The following is a 23,335-nucleotide window of genomic DNA, read 5'->3' on the forward strand; positions in this document are numbered from 1 at the left end:
ACTAGCAGCAGCAGCCACAGAACTAACAGCTCCAGTATGTGGGACAGCAGGAGGTCTGTCCCACATAGCTGTTGACCCAAAACATAGAGAACAGCACCAATTACAGCCGCAATATGCAAAGCACAGGTGGCGCACACGTGCAGCTGGAGTCTCAATTTGGAAGAATGACGGGCTGAGCCTTTTTCTTTAGCCAAACAGCAACTTTCAGAAGATGTTGTGAGGTGATTTCTAGTTATATTTGGCTACTGTCAGGCTTCTTTGTGTGTGGGTTGCTGATTTTCCAAAAACCACAGCATCGAGTGTTTCTGTGGCTATTTCCAGCTGCAGTGTGCCTCACCTCAGCTGCCTCACAAACACATCCTTGCATTATAGCCTTAAGGTATAGAGTAGTTTAGAAGAAACACCAATTTGCTCTAGGTTTATTTACACCAGGGGTCTCATTTATTAAAGTTTCCTGATGCTCAAGCTTGGGCTCAAAGTTGTGCTTTGTAAAGTTTTCATGTCAGAATTAGCTCCTCTGTGATTTTCTCTGACATATCAAAAGCAAAACTTTGGATAAAATCCTTTTTTATTTTTACTCAAGGTATGAATTTTATAGACATCATATATATGGTATTCACTGTGTAGTATATACACTGTACTATAACATCTTTACAAATCACGCCCTGTGTGTGATGAAACATGGATTTTTAACTGGATGCCAAGGGGGAATACAGAGAGCTGAACTCAGATCGAGGTCAACAGTCACATCTTGTCAAGGGACCCAGAAATTTCTAGACGGGTGAAAAAAAGTCTCTCCCCCCTTTTACAAGAAAGTGGTCAGAATTCACCTCCATTTACAATGTCATCTTTATTTCTGGAAGTGACACATGTCACATCAGGGATTCTGCCAGCGCAGACGAACAGGGAGCAGGTTGGTCGGTCACCTCACGGCACCGCGATGCACGCTGACTGATAAAACACAGGACAAATCAAAACAGGGCGCTCAGCTGGTGACACATCATGATATGAGACAGAGGCTTTGTGCAAACCAACGGGGGCCCTCAGACTCGCTGATGTGTCAAAACGTACATAGATGAAGGTGATTTTTCTTATGCGAAAACAAAAGCGCCAGTTCACCCAAACGACAAAACAAACACACCACTTGAATGCAGAGAGGTGATTTCGTGTGTGAGCACTGGGCACACATCTTTTTATCCTCTGCCAAACTCAACAGGAATGTGTCCTTCCATCAGCAGTTAGTCGTCATTAGTTACTGTGGATAATCCCAGATTAAAACAACACCAAACAGATACATTTTCTGTTTGTTGCTCCTTTTGCACCGAATTCATTAATGGGGCCTCTGCATATATAATATATAATTATACGACTTTTTAAAAAACATTTTACTAATTTGAACAATAAAAACACATTTTAATTTAACTTAATTGTTAATGTAACGTTTACTGGTACTTAGTTAATCATATTCCACTAAAACAGGAACTTTTGAGTTATAGTAAATGCTTCCTCAGTAGGACACTTTACATTAGTAGGACTCCTTCACTGACAGTTTGACTACCTGTCTTTAGGAAAAGGGCTGCAGGGCAGCTTTACCAAAATCCATTTATATACTGCTTATTCACAATCCATGGGAGGGTTCTTCTCAGTGAATCCGAAGCAGCTAAAGCGCCAATTGACATGCTCTGTGAGATCTGCCCATCTATAAGATATTTTTGGCTTCTAGTTCATCTTTAAGAAGTCAGTAAAAACAGCAAATAGTTTTTTAACCATTAATAAATCCACTGTAGTACAGTTTGAGTACCTATATCTTTCTATGAAACTGCTGTCGGCAACACAATGTTTAGCATATTGGGGAGAGAAATGTCTGATGACTGTGCACGATCTTTTAAGCATTTTCTGTTTGAGCTGACTTTTACCAGAAACTGCCTTCTAAAGTCTTTGTACCCTAACTGCTCGGCTGTAAACAACTGGCAAACATACCGACCAGCTGGTAAATGCAGTGAAGTATTTAGCTTATAAACACATTTCCCTTAAGAGCCACAATATCCCTAGATGACAATTATATGTAATTTAAATTAAAACGTCTTCCAGGGGCCAGACTATACTAGGTATACTTTTAAATGTAATGCAGATGAAATTTCACCCAACACCCTCTTTTACCCTCATAGTAAACTTTTTTGAAAACATCTAGAAAAACAGAAAATGAAGACATGTTTGTAAAAGTAGAGTTATCGCAGAGCTGTTATACTGGATTGAAATGGATTTTGACAGGTATCCATGATGAACCGACCAGTGAGTATTCTCTTCTAAAAGCTGCGAAAATAAAACCAAAACCGAGCATCGCATTAGTTCTGGCAGACCGCTAAGTCGAACTCAGCTAGTAATCCTGGTTGCAGTGCCTCTGCAAGCCGCTTTGCAACACACCTCCACTGCAGCTCCTCCTTTACTCCCCGCCTTCTGGCTATTCAAACCTACACACCGGAAGGGCAGGGATGTGTGCTCTCTCTGCTTTAAGCTTTCCACGTAAGTGCATATAAATGGGCTGCACTATTTTCACTAAAGCGGTCTTCAATATATCCATGTGACTTTTTGAGAGTGAGAATATTTGTGATTTGAGTGAACTGGTTCTTTAAGATAGTACAACTGTTTCCCCACACCTGTTAAAACACACTGAAATGACATGAGCATCACCGAGGAAGTATAAACTTGCGTCCTTCTTGTAGAATTCGCCCGGCAAAGTAGAACGTCCTTATCTGGAGTTTCTTAGGTCCATCATTTCCTCATCGCAGCTGATTTTCATTGTGTAAAAATCAGCATTGTTTAGCAATGCAGGTGAATAAACTGTATTCTGTGGCAGTACTGAAGGTTGTCCCTACACCCCACTCTCGAGCGCCTCCTGTAGACATGTCCGCTCCACCACGCAAAGCTGTGCTTTTACAGTGCAAATTCTTCACCGTCCCACGCTGAACGTAGATTCCCTGCAGGTAGCAGGCGAGTTACTGCTTTCATCCCACAAAGACAGATGCATCCAACCATCCATTCAAATGTGCACTGACTAAAGCAACCGTATCCCTCTTTACCAGCAAAGCATGAATGGTCACAAACTTGTCAATACACATCTGTATTTTCTGCAACAAAGTCCACTTACTTTTGAAAAAATATAAACTTGTCTCAACCTCTTTCCACTTCACATGATTGTGTCTTTTTTTTAAGTTCTATAAAAGGAACAGATCCAAGATATTTTGTAGGCCTTCACACTTAAAGCTTAATGAATGACTATATGAAGAGTCCCCTTCCAAAGTGAGGTATCCACCATTTGAAAAAACATGTACAAAGTACATTAAAGTAATGTAGGTCCTTGTGTGATGACATAATACACTTCTATCTTCTTTGAATGTTAAATTTTAAACTTAAATTTCCTATTTTAGAGATATTTATATATATATATTTATATATTCTTTGTTTTGGAAATGAACTCTTCATACCTGAAACATAGAGCACGACAACGATCAAAGAATTTTCACTGCGATTTGACTCGATGTGCTTCCATCTAACATCCCGGGTAGCAAACGAACAGTTCGAAATTTAAAATGTGCGTTTCGAAGAAATAAAGAGCGAAGCTGAGCACACACACACACACACACACACACTCCAGCTTAAATTTCGTGTAACACGTCATCACAGTTCATCTGCGAGAAAAGTCTTAACATTGAGTATTTTTCTTTTACACCAAGGAATGTTCAAGAACAAAAGAAAAGAAAAAAATTGTGCTGTTTCATATGTATATATTTAAGAGTTTTCCTGCACTGGGTCATCAGTGTCTTTTGCTGTACACCTTCTGATCTCGCTGGCCGTTTTCACTGTTTGGATGTTATTTTCAGATGAAGTGAAGTCTGCTTGTATGTGTGTGTGTTGTGTGGAAAAGTTTATGTTTGGGCAGGTGTGAAGCAGGAAATGTGTACTTCCTCTTGATCCCCTCCCCCCTCCCATGGCACTGTAGTGGTACATACTCAGGTGGTCTTTGCAAGGGTGTGGGCTGCACAACACATCTGCTCTCAGTCATGATTCACAAATAGAGATTAAGTGTGATTTTTGTGACAGAAAGGGAGAGGGGAGTAGGGTAAGACGAAGCTGACCCTTTCCCTCACCGTCACGTGACACATAGAAAATGGCTGTTTTCAGGTTTTTTTCATCTGGTGCCCCAACCCCTCCCCCTTGGATCTTGACGTTTGTCTTTGGAGGCCGGGCAAACCGAGGCCTCTTACGGACTGGAGAGCACGAGGAGCAGCAAGCCCAGGCCGAGCAGCGGCATGGAGAGGCAGACGGGCTCAGCTCCGTGGTCTAAAAGGCCCGGATATGGAAGAGTGGAGTCTCCGTCATCGTCCCACAATCTGTCGTTCTCGTTTACCTGAAAGAAAACATGTAAATCTGTGTCTGAAACATCCATTTATGTTTAACAGGAATACAACAAAATCTGTTGAAACATATCTTCAGCGATTTTATGAGCATCTATGTGGTTATAATGGCCAAATTTTCCGCATCCACAGTGGAAAAATAAGATAAGCAATGCCAAGGACATAGCCACTTATCAACCTGATGCAATTTCACAGCAAGAGATGGCTTTTTTTGGCTGCAGACGTATTCAGAGTAAACTCTTCAATCACCATCATCATTTTTTCCCCTTCATTCTCTTGATTTATGCAAACAGATAATAGCTGTAACACTACAATTAATACCCTCTCTGTGTGGCGTTTGCATATTCTCCTTGAGCCCGTGTGGGCTCCCTCCGGGTCCTCCGGCTTCCTCCCACAGTCCACAGACATGCATGTTAGGCTGATTGGTGATTCTAAATTGGCTGTGGGTGGGAATGTGAGCGTGTGTCTGTCTCTCTGCGTTAGCCCTGTGATATACTCGGCACCTGATCCACGAATACCCAGCCTTATGACAGCACACATTAAATCCAAGCCCCACCGTGACCCTGAAACAAATAACTCATCTTGGGGTAAAATACTATTACATTTAAATTAAACAAGTTTTAACCTTTCAACATCCATCAGGCCATTAGTGAGCTTATAACAGATAAACTGTGTCACCAATATGTATGAAACTATGTATTAAAAAGAAATTGGATAATGAAATCACAACTTCCTACTTGAAAAGGAGCATTTTGAATTTAATCAAACAAACAAACAGGATGAAAATGCGTCAATTAAAATATTTAATTAGAAATTGGGTGTTTTCCGCCCACTCCTACCTCTCGTACCTCATTTGTGAGGTACTAAAGACTGGAGCTGTATTGCTTGACAGTTTAAAAACAATGTGACAGGATATTGTTTGGTCATATCTGCTGTTACGACTCTGAGGCAGCTGTCCAGAATTAATTTACAGATTCAATTAACTTTGACTGGTGTCAAGTCAGTCGTATGTTATCCAAACCTCATTTGACATTCGACTATCAGGTGACAAAACGTTTATGTTCAACAGAGTCTCTTTACCGTACTGTTAGCTCTGCTGCGGTGAAAGGATGATACAGACTATTGAAACAATTGCATGTGGGGCACACCGTTCAGAGGACTCGGGGCAAAAAGATATAATTTGGGTTTTGGCCATTTTTCCGCAGCTTTTCCCCTGGAACTAAGTAAGTGGCCTACTTATAAATTTAGCTTGTCAAGTTTATTTATATCTGTTGCCAGACTGTCAATTATGTTATCTACAGCATTATTTTTTTGGGTTCCCATTTGGAGCATAATGCATGGAACAAATTTCTTTTCCCTGATGGAAATTACATAATTTATAAATTTCTCCTCATTATTAAAATCTGCAATACTGTGTGCATGTTTAATGCAAAACAGGCTGTTCACATTAAAATTTATGTCCAACAGAATTCAGTAGTTGTTTGCTTTATGACTGCATTGTATGGGCTTTGTTAATGGGGTTTACAGAACCTGGTAATGGTGTGAATGAAGAAGCAGTTTCTGTATGTTCAAGCTGATGGTGTACACACAGGACGAAAAGAAAACCATCCTGGACACTCCAAAGCCAGGGACAACTCAAACCTCACAGTTATGTGCTCCTTGGATGGTCGGATTTCTAGAGCTGGAAAGTCATTCTGCTGATTTTGCTGTGTTTGTGTGCTATACAGTTGGTATGTAAAAAAAACAATGGGTATCTACAGACTTTTTTAAACTCATAAGTCTTTAAAAAACATACAGTGATTCAGTCATGATATCCTTCAATTTTAAGTTTCACATATCAGGACATAATAAAAATCAGTATGTTCTGAAATTGTCTGAATACAAACTAAGAAAAACAGCACAGGATATATGACACTGTTACTGTTTATTCAACAAAAACTAAACCCAAAAAATCTGCTTGAATCAGTCAAATATCTTATTTTTTTCTGTATGACTTTTTCAGTCTCCCACATGATTGCAGAGGAATTTTGGCCTAATCTTCGTTGCAACTTCCCACAATAGCACAACAAACAGGGTGAAGTCTTTCACATTGCAACATCTTTTTCTTTCTCAGCCATTCTTTTGCAGATTTGCTGCTATGCTCGGTGTCATTGCCTTGTTGCATGACCAAATTTGGGCCAAGCTTTAGCTATGAGTTTAACTAACCTTAGCATTCAGAGGAGTTCAGGTCTTACTGTATGGCTGCAAAATAAACCCAAATCACACCCACTCCACCACCGTGCTTTACTGTTCACATGAGGTGTTTTTCCTGTTTCTTCAGATGCAACTTTGCAAACCTAACCTGTACTGTGTTCATAATTTGTACTTGTTCAGTCTTTTTCTAGTTTTACTGTCACTAACTTCAACATCTGACATGCTAACTGAGGGCTGTAGAGTACGAGATGAGTAGAGAATGAACAATGCTTCTCTAAGACCATTGCTGATGTCACTCAAATGGTTAGGGGGTGAGGGGGGAAGAGAAAATAAAGAAAGCGTAGCAAGATAAGAAAAACAGATTAGGGAGCGAGAATAGAAAAATTCAATGACACGCTGCATTTCTGTGGAAACACTTGGAGAGTAAAAAGTGGTGAGTGGAATTAATCAAGTGCATTTGATTAGCAGCACTGGCTGCTACTTACTCTCTTTAATTCCTATGGAAACAGTAAAGGTGTACTTAGATTTCCACGCACTGCTTTTGTATTTTTCCCTCAGTTTTTGTTAAATAATTAAGGACATTTTGTAATACTTCATGTGTTATTGTTCATCTGAAGTTGTGTTTACTAAATGATGATTTTACCAGTCGATTTTTGTTAGTCTTATTAACTAAAACCTTGATGTACTTCTTTTTTTTCGCCATGGCTGACCTGTTTGTCAGGATTAATGCTATTAAATGTTTTTATCTATGTGGAAGTGAAAAATGTATCAACAAAGAATGAACAATTAACCAAATGTTTGCTTTAATCTGACATGTTCTCGCACTTTCTGAGTTTCATTTTGTTTTAGTTGCAAATTAGTTTTTTTTACTAATTCCTAAACAACATTACATTTCAAAAAATGTCTTTTTGACATTTTTAAGAACATAATTATTTACGTATAAATACTTTGATTCACATTACTTTTTAATTCCTTGTTTTACATGCATATTTGCACACTATGTCATCTGTAGGTTTGGTATTTTGTGCTCCAGTTTCATTTGTTTACCTTTGTTTAAATCAATTTATATCATTTACTCTCCATGTGTTCTTTTGTTTTGTTTTTTGCTTGGCTATGTGCTCAATCGATCTAATGACAACACTGCAATCAATAAAGTTAAAGCGAATGTTAAAGATGCCTCAGTTCACTCGTACCCCCGGGTTAGTCTCCGCTGAGCTGGAGAGCCCGGTCAGTGTATTGAGTTAATGAGTCAATAATAGCTTGTCACAGGATATAAAGCACATATAATATAGAAACCACAGCATGGGCATGCTTTATCTTTTATTGGACTCCTGCAAAACTTCAGACATTAAAAATATCTTTACTCAGTGCCAATTACTATTAGCAGCCAAATTTCAGGCATATAGGGGAAAGGGGCAGTTTTTCCCAGAGATTCTGGTATTTACTAAGTAAAAGCAAGCACATAAGTGAGTTTAAAAGGCAAAGAAAAGCTTCTTGATTTTCATTCTTGATGCTTCTTGACCCACTGAGGACACCTAGAATTCAGATGCTCAAATAAAGAAGTGAATTTTCTGCACGAGATGCCAAATAAATTCTCTTCATCTCAACTTCTCTGTGACCCAGTGCTGTGTGAATTATCCAGGCTGTGTAAATCTCATCCATCTGCTGCTCCCACTAAGTTAAAACAAACACTTAAAGATATATGTGGCTTTATGACCCGACTCTCAGAGAGGCCGTCTCCATTAGCGCGTGTGTTTGGAGAAGGCCGTACATCATATTTTCAGTCTTCCATCTCGTCTCACCTGAGTAGGTATCTGTGCTCGCAGAATGTTCTGCTCTGTTTCCATAGCGATGCCCGGGGCAGTGGTTGCCAAGTGTGGGCTATGGTTGTCCGTTGCTGGACTGGACACTCCAGGCTGACTGGCCCCCGTTTTCACATCCGATCCGTTTCCAAAGGCCTGAATGGCATTTTCTGGAACAAAAGAGCAGCAGCAGATACACTGACACGACTGGAAGCTTAATAGATACATTCATGCTGAAAAATCAGGAGACTTTGATCATTTTTACATGAGTCATCACCTCAAGTGTTCTTTTGCTTTTTTCTCCTGCATAACTCTTTTGATTGTGATTGGCCACTTTACAACTACGTACAAGAGGCCCAAAATTGCAAGGTGGTCAACTTTGCATTGTGACTCATCAGGCTTGTTGAGCTGAAGCATTAATTTCACCCTGGATTTGGCAGTTCAAAACACCAAAAAGAAAGAAGAAGCAGCTACCACACACAGGAAGGAAAACCTTAGTAGTTTAGAAAGAAACGTGTAAAATGTCCCTAAATAAGCAGTGAATGCTTCAGCCACAGTTCACAGTTTTCAAATTTACACATCTTGGTTCTTTGCTGGGCCACCGGTGTAAGGAGCTACCTGTGTTATTCACACCTGGGGAATCAGTTTCAGTGTGTTATTCCTCAGGCGATAAAAAAAGCAAACTTGTGCTCTGTCTGCTCTTAAACAAGACAGAAAGAAAGAAAGTGTGAGCCAAAACTCACTTTTTTATGTAAGAGACGTAAACAAACTATGGAAAAATGCCTGAGATACAGATGGAGGCTTTGGTTTTAATTACGTCAATCTGTGAGGCAAGGGCTCCAGCAGTCAGATGTAATGCAGGAACATGTAACAGCAAAATGAGAACTATAATTATGTTATAAAATAATTATTAATTAATTCCCTGCAAGCATGCCTGGTTGCTAAATCTCTTAGCTACCACTTTGCTATTCTAGTGTACTGGTTTTCCTGCTGGTTTTCTCCAAACTAAAGATGTATCCATAAATCTCACAATATTCACAGCTTATTATAAGGACATCATTGCAAAATAAATAAATGAATAAATAATGTGTTGCTTCTGGTTGCAGTGCAGGTTTGCAAGGCCAAAAAGTACCCACACTACACTATTATCACCTTGGTAAAGTTGTTCGTGTGAGACAGATGACTAAAAAAGAAGGGACTGGTAGTTAGGAAGTTATGGTGCGTGTAAGTGAAACTGACAGTTAGGAACAAATTATGGTGCATGTGGAGAGAACGGTGGTTAAGCATGAGGCAAAAAATACCGTGTCTGTGAGATGGAGTCATATTATGTAGAAAATAGTGGGAGAAGCTGAATGTAAGGCAGATCTTGAGTAGCAGTGCATAATAACAGTTGTGCATGTGTCTTCTAATAAGTGTAATTATCACCTTTGTTGTTCTGGGGCTGGATATATAAATGATGTAAGTGCACAAAAAAGACACGTGCATGTTCTTTCTACCACACAAAGTATTTATGACAGAAACAATGTGCAGACTACACACACAAGTCAGATCGCACACATGCTTTTTGGAGAGAGTCAGGTCTGAAAGGGTGCAGTGGAACTAGAAATTTAAAACAGAATTTAACATGAAAATAAAACAAACAAGTATTCAGGGCTTGAGTTTCTTATATATATTATTTTTCTACTTGCAAACACACTTACTTATATTAATATGCATAATTTATCCACATGGACTTCACTGCAAAGAATTTAGTGTCCACTAAATTGTATGAGGCCACTGTTGTTATCATTATTATTGGTAACTGCGACACTATAAATAGCTGAAGCCATACTTAATGCTTCCCTTGTGTGAACCGATGTACTTTTTAGCCTGTCTTTTGTAGCACTCATTTGTTTTTTCTGAATTTACACAGTCTTGCACATCTTCTTTATTGTTTTCATTGCCGTGTTTTATAACTTGTGGCACAAACAATCCAAATAATAGGCAGACGGAGTCTCTACATTTATTTTGAGGCCAGAGATGGGAGTGGAAATGAGGCTTGTGCACAGAATGCATATGCACATGTGACCCCAAGTGTCTGGAGGACTGAAAACACCTCCTGCAGCAATGGTTGGAGCCAGCTAGAAGTTATCTTAGCTTGACTGGCGCGGCTGTGTGCGTTGAATTCATTGAGAGAAAATTTGATTTACAGCATTTTTCTTTGTTGACTCAACATTTCTGCTCCATATAAATTTTGAGTTTTTTGTTTCTCCTTCCAAACATATACCAGCTCCAACTTTTTGGTTTCACTTAATCAGGCATCCCATAGCAACAACCCAGAGCCTTAAATCCTTCTGAGTTGTACTTAACAACAGATCTAGTCCTGGAACTAGAAGTCTTATATGCTTTGTTTAAATTCATGCCTTGTGCAATGTATAATCAAGACGGACTTTATATGTACAATGTTTGATTTTATGCACAGTGATTGATTTTAAAGGAAGGTCAAATTACACAAAATTATGCAGCAGGATTTTCATATTTTCCAGTGCTTTCATTCACTCAGTAAAAACCAAGGACATACACTCTCAGACCCTCTCAACCTGGCAGAATTCTCTCTTTAGTAAAATAAGAGCACCACACAGGGTCATGGGCGGTGGAGCGCCAACGCACACAAACCATCACAATACGTGCTGAAAGTGCTCCACTGCAGTAATACAAGTGAAATGTGGAAATTAATCTCATTGTGAAATGTTAGAAATAGATGAGTGTGTTAGACGGTGGGGTTTTAATGAACAAACTGATTGGACAACATTTGTTTTTAATAAAGGACACACCTGTTGTGACTTGTATGACAATGTTATGAAAGAGCAGAGGGGTAGTTGTTGATTAGCGAGAACAAGAGGGTTCATTGATTGGCATGGGTGGTTACTGGCCCCGCACTTAACACTCGAGAGGAGAACGATGGGCCAACGCTGTGCAAAGTTTCTCTATACGGCATAATTAAACTTTCCTCAGTCCCACTTGAGAATACACTGAAGTGCAGCGTCCTCTGCATACGGCATCGTAAGTTGGGAATGTGAAGTAATGACTAAACACAGAATAGCAGCTGAGTCATAACATCCAATCACCACACAATGGTGAGGTTAAATAGGTTTTTATGCGGTAGCCGGCAGCAACAGTGAGCAATTATGTTTAACAAAAGCACAAAAAAGAAAAGTAAAAAGGTCTTTGATGCTTTTCTTGTCTTATCGACCACCAAAAGCGCTTTACATTTCAAACTGTCCTTGCCCACAAAGTGTTTTGATTTCATATTATCTTTATCAATATGGGGGTTCGGTATCGTGCCCCAAAGATTTCCGATTACAGGATGACCCAGAGGTTTTTGTCATCCACTGACACCACCGGCGACAGCTTGTGTCAGTTCAAATGCAGATTTAATCAAAATTGTAATGGTAGCATTTTCTTACAGCTGTAAGCTTTTAAAGTGTGTTTGATAGACGGTTGGGATTCTGAAGTACTGCATATTTATTTGTACTGTATAAATGTCGAATGTCACACAGCGTTTTTAACTAGCTCACACTAAGTGGAACATTTAACATCTAAAGAGCCAGATACTGGATGTTAACATCACGTTTTCAGCAACTTCAGATGTGTGAAGTTATCCATCCAGCAAAGAAAAGATGCTGAAAATGATGTGCTAACAATCATAATGTTTAAAACGTGAAATGTGAAGGTTTTTTTAGTGTCATTAAACACATCCGGTCTTAAAACATTATGTCCCTTAATGTGTTGGTTGGTTGAAAAGAGAAACTCACCAAAGGCACAATGCCACCACTATACAGCTCTAGCATGCAAAAGGTTTTGACTGTCCAAAGCCTAAATCTGCTCCTCATGCAGCAAACAATGAGTCATAATACTATTAGAATCTAAACTTTAGATACAGATTTATATATATTGCATAAATGTATTTTCATTTTTTAAAACCACTGGTGTGTAATACTGGTCTGTGTACCTGGAGGGGATGTAGTACAGTATGGATCTCTACTCAGAACATTTTACAAGCCAATGAAATGTCACTCAAATGGAAACCACAGTGGAATGTGAGATATCTACTAAAATGTAACTTTTGAAACAAATGTAACTTGACTTTAGTGTGGACTGCTACAGTGGTGTGAAAAAGTGTTTCGCTTCTTCCTGACTTCCTATATTATTTCTTTGTTACACTTAAATGTTTCAGATCATCAAACAAATGTAAATATTACACAAAGACAGCAGACAAGGTCTACTCCACTTTGTCAGGCAGGTCCTATTTAAGAGTTCTTGATGGAGAACAGGTGTGGCAGTAATCAGGCCTGGCTGTGGCTAGAGAAATTGAACTTAGCTTTCCAAAGATGTGATAATATTTTAAGACCCTTTTAGTTAAAAGCATTCTCAGCATGGTGTACAGTGTGCCATAGTGAAGGACAAAAGAAAGAGAGGAAAGCTTAAAAAACTATCAGCTCATTAAAAGTATTTTAACTAGCAGGAAAAAAAAAATCTATGAAAGACCCGGCACATGACCTGAGAGATGCTCTGGCCCTTCAGTTAATCTGTTATTTGCTAAAGCATCATCAGAAAAGGTCTCAGTGGAAGGATGGCAAATGCAGATATGTTAAATTACACAAGTGTAAACAGGTCGTCAGTATGCAAGGAGGAGGCCAGGAAGGTACAACATTGAGTGTCCAGAGACATCTATAAAACACGGTGGAGGCTCTGTCATGGTTTATGGCTGCATTCAACCAGTGGTGTTGGTAATTTTGTCAACAAGTGATTGAATTATTACTGCAGAAAAAGTATCACCACCCTTTATCCACTATATAATACCTGGAAAACATCGAATCTTGAGAGCACAGTGTATAAATTAGTACCTGTAAACCTCAATGAAGTGAAGCAATGCTGTAAAGAAGAGTGAGCCACAAAGATAAACTAATAAAATATCAATTACTTCAAACTACTTCAAGTTAGTAGTACCAAAGGTGCTTCTACAAGCTACTGAGTCATGGGGTGTATTTAGTTTGACAGAGGGCTATGGAGTCGTGTGAAAACGTACTTTTTCACACAAATATACATATCAAAGATCAGGCTTACATTATGTGTACTTCCACAGACTACTGCCTGCCATCCATTGTCATTAAAATCTCTTGTAGGCAAATTTATAATGACTAGAAAAATTCAGAGATCTTTTTCTCTTTTCGCAGGAGCATAGGAAACAGATGTTCAAATTTGGATGTAATTCAATCAAACAGATGCTGTTGATATTTCTGTTTGAATACTCGAGTGATTGAAACAGATAACATTTCCTACCTTCACTGTCTACCAAAAGTATGCAGTAAAATTACAGGAGCGTAAAATACAGACAGAAAAGTTTGGTTAGCAGAGTGTTGACACAGAGCAGGAAGGTGGAGAAAGTCAGAGAAGGCAGACATGGATACTGGACTATGAACTGGTTTTCTTTAATGTATTTAAGACCCTCAAAAATCTGTCACCTTTCTGTAAAGGTTTGACAAAATGATCACTGATTATTTAAAAGCACCATAAGAAGCCTGTGACTGCGAGGAATATCACATTATGTTTCCTGTGTACAATTTACTGTCTGCTGGATTTATAAGGAAACTCATTACATCAAGTTGTTGGATTTATAGCAACCAGAATGAATTATGACCATATAATGAATTAATATTCTATAGGCATTCATTCTCATTTGGCTAATGGGTTACTCAGCAGCAATTACGTTTTCATGAAAGTCACTTCAATTAAAATATGCTCAAAATAAAGACATGACTGTGAGATCCATCAATTAATAACCATAGCTTATACTGTAAGATGAATGTGAGCGTGAGACAAGAAAAACCGTCATTTTCCAGCTGTTCCTGAGGGGGAAAAAACCCAGAAGCGATTCACTGAATTTCAGTGATGTGAATTCAGAGTCTTCAGCGGAGTATCAGCGTGTGACGCACAGACATTGATTTCTCACAGGATCATAAACAAATTGATCGTTCCTCCTGAGATAGTTTGCCTCTGCAAATAAAATTCTGCACCAGTCAATGCAGAGCCTTGACTTGAGCATCAGCATCGAGCACTGGAGCTGCTGGAAGGGTGACCTGCTTGTTCCTTTAGCCCTGCAGCTAATTAGGGAATGCATGTTGCAACAGAATCTCAATGAATTGACAGTGAGACGAAATCAAACACTGATCCCATTTGAGGCTATATATACATATATAAGGCTGCCACACTAATGGTGCTGTGGGTCATTAGAATTGGTAGGACAGGTGGGAAAGTGTGCCAGTGCGCTCAAAGCGTGCAGTTAGGGTTCGGCAGCGCACAGCAATTCCCTGGCAGGGTGACGGATGAGAGAAGCGAAGGATGCAACTCCAGCTGCTCGCCACCATGCCTCACCACCCGCCATCACGCAGAGATGAAGTGCCAATTGATATCTTTAGTGGTAAGCTGTTGTGACAGTTTCTTTGTAAATGTTTGGCCACGGCTGTTTAAGCACAGCCATCTCTTCCACTTTTAAGTTTCCTCCTGAGGGCTTTTTTTCCTCTTTTACTGACTTCACAGGTTCCCTGGGGCATTAATGCAGAGCCCATCCTATGCATGCCCCGGTTCTGTCCCCAACTGTATTGTTGGCCACCCTCACTTTTCCCTCTTATAATACCAATTTAAGTTCCAGAAAAGATTTTACATAATTGCAGAAATAAAATTAGCTTCACCTCCATCTGTCCTCTCTTTTTTTTCCCTGCCACGCACAGAATGAAGAGGTCCAGAGCTGCTGCTCTGCATAGTGATGCGACTATTACCGCCGTGATGAGGAAGTAAGGTGGGGTGACAGCTGTTTTTAAAACCTGACTGAGCTCGCTCCATACAGGGAAGGGTTTCTTTCCCGGCAGTTTCCCCCTCCCCTGTCTGCAAACAACTGTATTCTTCCCTGCCACTATTCTCTCTGTCCGCCTCATTAGTTCGGAGGCAGGAAACCAAATTAGGCTCAATTACAAAGTCATCAAAGGCCATCTGAAGTCCTGTCTCAGCAAGCAGGCCCCAGCACAAGGGCGGGGTTGTGCGCAAAATAACGGTGGATTCAGTTGTAAGAAATTTACACACAAAAAAGACAAGGAGGATTTATTTAACCGATGATGATGATGTCGCTGTCCATTTGTAAAACTGAACGATCACTGAAGACAGGAGAGTCTTCCTCTGTACTCAAAATGAATAACAATTCTTTACACGCTGTGATTATACGGGAAACATGGGAGAAAGCAAACACTGAGGAACTCTCCCAGGGCGCATTCATTTCCCCAATTATTGGATCCAATCCAAACTCTCTTTGCCAATTCATTACGGACACTTTCTCCCCCCCAAAAAGAAGTGTTGTCTGCCCGAGTATTAGACGAGCAACTAAATTCCAGCTGAGATGAGTGTGACATGCACTGCTGGTCCTTTCCCATTAGAAACTTGTTAATCCTTATCATCGCATGTAGAATGTTTGACTTCAGCTGTTCGCTCAAGCCGTTTCCACTTTTGGCCAAGATGCAGGAAAATGAGGCCAGTCACTCTGAGCTCTGTTTTTCTGGGTCTTTAAGGAGCTTACTGTAAACAGCACACAGGAGCTGCCATAGCAAGTCTAATTCCTGACTGCAGGATGCCCGTGAGGAGTTTCACTGGACAGCAAGACATCCATCAGCCAGGTCTTACCTGTAATCTAATTCATTCTATGGAGAATTGGTAACTTTGAGTTTTAAAGCAAGATTTTAATAAAGGCCAACACGGTGGCACAGTGGTTAGCACGGTTGCCTAACAAGGTTCTGAGTTCAATTCCACCATCAGGCCGGGGTCTTTCTGTGTGGAGTTTGCATGTTCTCCCCGTGTTTGTGTGGGTTCTCCCCGGGTATTCTGGCTTCCTCCCACAGTCCAAAGACATGCATTTAGTGGGGATAGGTTAATTGGAAACACTTAATTGCCCATAGGAGTGAATGCGGGAGCCCTGCGACAGACTGGCGACCTGTCCAGGGTGTACCCTGCCTCTTGCCCTAAGACAGCTGGAATAGGCTCCCTAAAAAAGATAAGCAGAAGCGAATGGATGGATTTTAATAAATATCCAAAGGCCTGTTTTTTAAAACTACTGAGCCACAGTGTACCTTGTTTTCTGTTAATAAGGTTTGTTTGAATCTTCATACTTTGTCTTATTAAGCATCCAAAATTGCAAAATTGCTTGGTGAACATCTGCTGCCCCTGGGTCTACTGCTGTATAGCTTTTTATACACATTATGATTATATTAATTGTTTCTGGGAGACGTCAGCTGGTCAAGCAGAGTTTGAGAAGTTTGAAAAAATTTAAATGCTAAAAAAAAGACGTTTTTGGCATCTAGTGTATGGTTCATCTCACTATCTTTGACCAGCTTTTAAATCCTTTTATTATTCCCTGACATGAAAAATCAAGTGTGTATTTCTGCTTTATTGTACAGTGTAAAGAATAAACAGGTGCGTGGAAAGCTGTGCAGTCTGAAACGAGTACATTTGCAGGCTTCAATCATAGGTGTTGATGTAAATTTCACACTTAAGACCAAAAGCCAGGAAAAATAGAGCGATCATGTGAAGGCAGAGGAGCAGAGGGTGAGATGCTGCAATAACAGCAGCACAGTTAACACGCCGACATCATCGGATCACTCGTGGCAGGGTTTATGTTGCTGTAGTGTCTGGTTAAATCAGTGATAAGAGGCCGTTTATCTGACATCTGATGAGAGTTTGGTACTTGGCTGTTCTGTCACAGTTGAACATATGTATAAACTGACCCTGAATATCAGTTGCAGTTTGCTTTGTAGTGTCACTACAGTCACACAGTCCAACGTCTGGTGTCTGTGGTTTGTCACTGATGTTGTTATTCACGCTGACAGCTTTGTAAGAACATGTCTGCTTTTGTTGTTAGAAAAAATATAATAACCCCAAATAAATTCCAGTGTGTGTGTGTGTGTGTGTGTGTGTGAGACACCAGCAGCTACAGTTTGTATTACTTTGTCACTAATGTCATTCTTCTGTCACTGGCGCTATCATTCATTCGGAGGGATGATCCCGTATCATCATAGCCGTTTTGTTGTCGTTGCTGGATGAATAAAAGATTACACCGGATTGGTGGATAATTCTAATGTAACACCAGCTGCAGTTTATCAGCAGAATGCACTGCTAATTAAGAAAACATGCTATTATTGTTATTTTTGTTTTCTGGCGTGATAAAACTCCCTGCGAGTCGCATAAACAAACATATGTGATATTTGTGTTAACCCAGTGTGTTTCATTAGTGTCACTGGTCTACCGCTGCCATAATTCACAGTGCTGTTTATCTGACAGTTTAATTGTGAAAATAAATAAATGAGTATTGACTGAAACGATAACAAGGGGGAAAGAGCGGCTTTTTACTTTGTCGCTGATGTGTCACTAGAACGAGCTTTCCCAAGAATACTTTTCAAACACGGTAAAAGCAAAGTGATGTTTAGCAGCACAGTTGAGGGTAATAATCTAACAATAATTTCCACTATTAAAGGCTGGATGATTCAGATTTTATGTTTGAAAATAACCAGGAATGACTCACAAGTTTAAGAGGACCAAAACCCCCCAAAAAACCTTCTTATTCTTACACGTACCAAATTTACAATATAAAAATTCTCAGAGATTAAAGTCACAAATTTGTGAGAAAAGACTAATTTTTCTTCTGTCAGTGAAGCAAATGTGATGCAGTTCTTTTGTTATAACTTTTTTTCACAAATACATTACTTTATAAACTCAAATTACATGTACAGCACAGTAGTAGTGCATATTCTTTTCTAGTAAACCTACAAATTAAGTCTTTAAATTTGTTTTTCTCCCCAAAATATTACTCTTCTAGAGAAAAAATCACACAAATACGCAGCCATAATTTCATGACACAACTTTTGGCAGGTTGCTATTTCTGATTCAAATTGCCACATTTTTATATAAAATTTTGAATTGTGCTCTGCACCATAAAAGTAGCTCTGGTGGTCTGCTGGTTGGCTGCAGTTTGAAAGGTCCATTTGTTTTAAGTCCCAAAGAAGGAGTGGGGAGTGGATAATAGCTGGCAGTGTGTTACCAAGTTACAATGGTCAATTTTAAATGGACCATCCAACAGAAAAGTAAATGCATTATCAGAACTGCCTTAATTATTCATGGCATTGATCCAACAAGGTGCTGGAAACATTCCTCGCAGATTTTGGTTCATATTAACATGATAGCGTCACACAATTTCATCATCAGATCTCAGCTCTATTGGACTGACAACTGGTGACCATCTATTTGAATACAGTGAACTCATTGTCATGTTTAAGAATGTCTTTATTGGTGCATTGTGTTCATAAGGGGATGGACATGATCAGCAGCAGTACTCAGGTACACTATGGGATTTTAATTGGCACTAAGTCACCTAAAGTGTGCCAAGAAGTCATTCACCAGATCATTACACCACCAGTAGCATGAACCACTGATACATAGCAGGATGGATCCATGTGTTCCTGCTGTTTAAACCAGATTCTGACCCTACCACTTGAATATCGTCACAGAAATTAAGACTCATCAGACCAGCAAACATTTTTCCGTTCGTCTATTGTTCAGGTTTGGTGAGCCTGAGCAAATTATAGCCTCAGTTACCCTTTCTCTGCTGACAGCAATAACACCCAGTGTAGTTTTCTACTGCGATAGGCGATCTGTTTCAAGGTTTTACCAGTTGTGCATTCAGAGATATATATCCTGGTTGGTTGAGTTATTGTAGCTTTCCTATCAACTTGAAATAGTCTCCTCTGACCTCTAGCATCAACAGGGCATTTTCACCCAGAGAACTAACTCTCACTAGATACCTTCTCGTTTTCAGACCATTTTCTTTCAACCCTATAGATCATTGGGTGGGCAAATCTCTGTCGATCAGCAGATTCTGAAACACTCAGCCTGACCAGCCTGTCTGGCACCAACAACCATGTCATGTTCAAAATCACTCAAAATCATCATTCTGATACTTAATTTGAACTTCAGCAGGTCATCTTAACATTGCAGCAACTCAAAGTGTTGAGTTGTTGCCATGTGATTGGCTAATCTGATATTTGTTTTTAAGGGCCGTTGAAGAGGTCTACCCAATAAAGTGTATATTTTCACTTCAACACAGTTCAAGTGAAAACGCAAGTAAGTAAGTAAGTAAAATAATGACTACCTCTCTGTCTGTTCTGTTTCTCATCTATGTACAAAACAGCCTGACTCCCGTGTGGGGAGTCAGGCTGTTTTGTTCATCAAAGGGATTTTTGCACCACAATAAAAGCGTCACAGATTATTCTGTTCACAACTAGACTTTCTTAATTCTCGCACTTGCTCTGGTTCTTAGTCTGGGTTGTAATTGCTTCTCTGTTGCCAGAGGTCTCTCTCTCTTTCTATCTGCAGTTGTTACTTACTCAGGCAGATGTTGTCATGGAAAAAAGTGAGAAAGTCGCTGCATTGTTCCCTGTGGTTGCCACTCGCTGCGCAGGAGCACCAGGGTCCCACATTGGAGGTGGAGTTGTCAAGGTAGTTGGGAGTTATTGTGCTTCCTGTTGAGGGCAGGAGAGGTGGAAAACAACACATTTCTGTATGTTTACAGGCGTACTGAGCCAACACATCTCCTCACATTACTGTCTTTACGATGCAGTGATTGAATCTGACCTTAAGCGAGCTTGCATAAAAAGGAAGCTATCTCTTTGATTTAGCCGAACTGTGCGGAATATTTAACATCTTTTTTTGTTATTCAAGCTATTCCGCCTGTCTCCCCGTGCTACACTCTGCTCGTAAGCGCCTCATAAAAACTGCAGTTTCCAAAGAAAACCCCCCAAAAACTTGTCTGACTGAGAAGTTTGATGTCATTCGAGCTGAATTCTGGCTGATTTAATCTTGTTACGCTTAGCCTGATTATGACCTTACTCTGATTACGATAATCAAATAAAGGCATTTACATGGCAATTTCTATCATCCCGGCATTGCCCTAATCATGTTAAGACTGAGTTATTAGTGCGTATGTAAATGTATTCATTGAGAGGGAAAGTGAGAGGAATTTAAAAAGAGGAACGGATGAAAACGGAGTGAATGCGCACAGGGACACAGACGGGCAGGTTAGTTAGTGCCGCAGCCTGACACCAGCTGGGACCGAGTCAGGCAAAGAAATCTTACTGTATTATGTCTTGGTTTGAAAATAGCAAATACACAGCTAAAAATACTCTGTCTGTGTAACTGGTGATTATTCAAAAATGTGATTTTCATCGTGGGTGAATTTATCATACATACAGTGCATCGCTGCTAGCTTATCCTCTTGATCTCTTGCAACCTTCCTACTTTGTTGATGTTACAACAGATCCAAGCATCCAAGTACCGCAGCAGTTGTTTAGGTTTTCTTTTACACTTATGAACTCCCCAAACATGCGCATCCACCACCGTAGGCAGCCTGGCAAACTCTGATAAGAGCAGCGGCCTGAGACACAAAATTCAGGCGCCGTCAGATTCTTTCTTTTCATTTTGAATCTTTTCAACCTTTCAGTGGGAAATGATTGGAAAGTCATTCCCCGGGAAGCCTTCTAGCTTGTATTTTTTAAAGAGGGTGAGGATAAAATTGCTGCACTTTGAGGCAGTGTGGCAAAACAAAACAAAAAAAAGTTCTGATTTACCTCTATTGATTTTTCTGGGACTTCCAAACAACAGCACCTCAGAGTTTCACTTCGTCTTGAGTTGTCTACAATGGCCAATCTGTGCTGCACAGCTTTCTGTCTCTGTCTTCCTTTATCTGTCTACTTCAGTTTCCAGCAACCCCCCTCTCCCCCCACACCCTTCTTTTTGCAGTACTTCACTTGGGTATTGTTGTCCAATAATGACATGTTTGAACTGAGTGCTTTTTAACAACCTTTTGTGCATTATGTGATCCTTTGTTAAGTTTTTATCCGAAGCACAATAGGCCGTGTTCTGCGCCTCTACCCAGTCCCGCTCATTGTCACGTCAGGGATAATTCTCTCAAAACAGCGGTCAATAGTTGTAATTGCACTACTTATAATGCCAACGATTTGGCTGGGCACGCTGTAGCCACATTAATCAGCACTTCATCGATTCCTAAAGCGCGCTCCTCATCACAATCCTTGATTCATTCTTTTGAGCCCTGTTCAGCGCACTTGTCTGCTCTTGGCCTTCCTCCCTCGAAAACCTTTTGTTCCCAATCTATCACCGAAGGTGGGCGAGCCGGAGCTGGTGCAGAAAGATTTAGTTCTTACCTATCAGGCCGGTGTATGCGAGCAGACATCGCCCGTAGTTCTCCTGCTTGCAGCCACTGGCACTCTGCTCAGAGGGCTGGCAATCATGCTGGAACTGTGCCCAGCGAGACCTGTGGGAGCAATAACATGCCATCCATCATTTACTTGTGCTTGGCTGCTGCACACATCATGTCAATGAGTGGTGGCCAGCACTGGCGCTTTCTCTCAGCAGCAGAATGTGGGTTTGAAAACCACCACGCTCATCTACCTGCTTGTACTCCCGTAACAACTCCCTCTGCCCTTCAAGATCTCCCGCTCTACAGCACTTCAACCCTACTCCAGTCACCCATGGTGACATTCATCCCCCTTTATTCTTTCTTCTTTTTTTTCCTTCTCCCTGGCAGTCGTCTTCTGGAAAGCTGCCAGGCTGTAAAGAGTCAATGAGGGGCACAGATAGGCCTTAGCTCTGCTCTCTTAATACTGTGGGTGCTGTCTGGCAGGCCTGGCCACGAGGAGATTAGACAAATATGGATCTTTCATATAAATACTTCCTCCCACAGCAGCTTTGCCTTCCCGCCTTACCTTTCCTGCCAGCCGCACAGACATCCAACCTCATCACCATCATCGTGCGAGGCTATCGAGGCCATCATATTGCATCATTGGCCCCCGCCGACTGGCATTTGCGACGGGATCCCCTCAGGGCACCACAACTCTCCACTTTGCCCTCATTTGTCATGTCATTGTAATGATGTGCGTAAAACTCATAGGCTGTGCGCTAAGTGAAGGCATCCTCCGCAGGCAGCCAGTTAATGCCGGCTGACTGGTGCGCGATTGGTGGGCCGTGCGGGGGCCTTGAGATGCTCTATCCGTCGGGGCGGCAGTGGAGAATAATGCCTGATCGATAGCCGTGACAGATGAAGCCCTTTGTCTTCCTGACATTTGAAGAGGAACTAGATTAAATGCTGGCGACCATTTGCTGTCAGTAAGAGGAGGCTGACTGGATGCTTCTGAGAACTCCGTGTTCCTGGGAGAAACACACCCTATGAATCCTAATGACCTCATAAGGCATTGTTAGTTTTCTGACTGGACGCTTTACAACCCATTTAAATTTGAATTAAATCCTTTGGTAGTCACATACATGGGGACATGAACGCCGCTTTCTCAGATGACTTACCATGCGAGGAGGGTCACTTTTTCTACAAACTATTTTCTGATCCTGACGATGTCTTCACTGCTGTTAATAAACATTTTTCTAAGCAACTTGCCAGGAAAACCATGCGTGAATCCCCAGTGAGAAAGACTGTTTCAATAATGACTATTTCACATGGCTGCTTCACTTGGAAAATGAATGCAGAATTTAATTGAGCTAATTAAACACAGTTAATGAGTATAACAATTGCATTAATTAAACACAACTGACTAATTAAATCTAAATGAACATATCACCCTAGCCAGACATATCTTCCAAGATATACACGACGCTATTTATTGTCCTGAGGGAAAGTCAGCGAGCGAGGCCACCATCAACAGAGCACTTCAAATTAAACCAGACAGCGGTGACGATGACACCACATCTTGTACTCGGTCAAAAAAAAAAAAAAAAAAAAAATCAACTTGACGCAACTTGCAACTTAGCTCTCTGGGCTTGTCACCT

The 23,335-nt window shown here is 40.5% G+C and overlaps 1 protein-coding gene across 1 annotated transcript in view; it reads right to left on the bottom strand.

Moving 5' to 3' along the window:
* Nucleotides 1-442: 442 nt before the first annotated feature.
* Nucleotides 443-23,335, bottom strand: part of gfra4a (GDNF family receptor alpha 4a) — a 142,941-nt gene continuing 120,048 nt past the window's right edge. Inside the window, exons 5-8 of the mRNA XM_063499603.1 lie at nucleotides 21,703-21,812; nucleotides 19,870-20,004; nucleotides 8,411-8,580; nucleotides 443-4,408 (exon numbers count right to left, since the gene is read on the bottom strand). Coding sequence (XP_063355673.1) covers nucleotides 4,262-4,408; nucleotides 8,411-8,580; nucleotides 19,870-20,004; nucleotides 21,703-21,812 — 562 coding nt within the window. The 3' untranslated portion in view covers nucleotides 443-4,261. The remainder of the gene's footprint in view (nucleotides 4,409-8,410; nucleotides 8,581-19,869; nucleotides 20,005-21,702; nucleotides 21,813-23,335) is intronic.

The sequence above is a fragment of the Pelmatolapia mariae genome, linkage group LG16_19 (assembly GCF_036321145.2).
Source record: "Pelmatolapia mariae isolate MD_Pm_ZW linkage group LG16_19, Pm_UMD_F_2, whole genome shotgun sequence".
Lineage (NCBI taxonomy): Eukaryota > Metazoa > Chordata > Actinopteri > Cichliformes > Cichlidae > Pelmatolapia > Pelmatolapia mariae.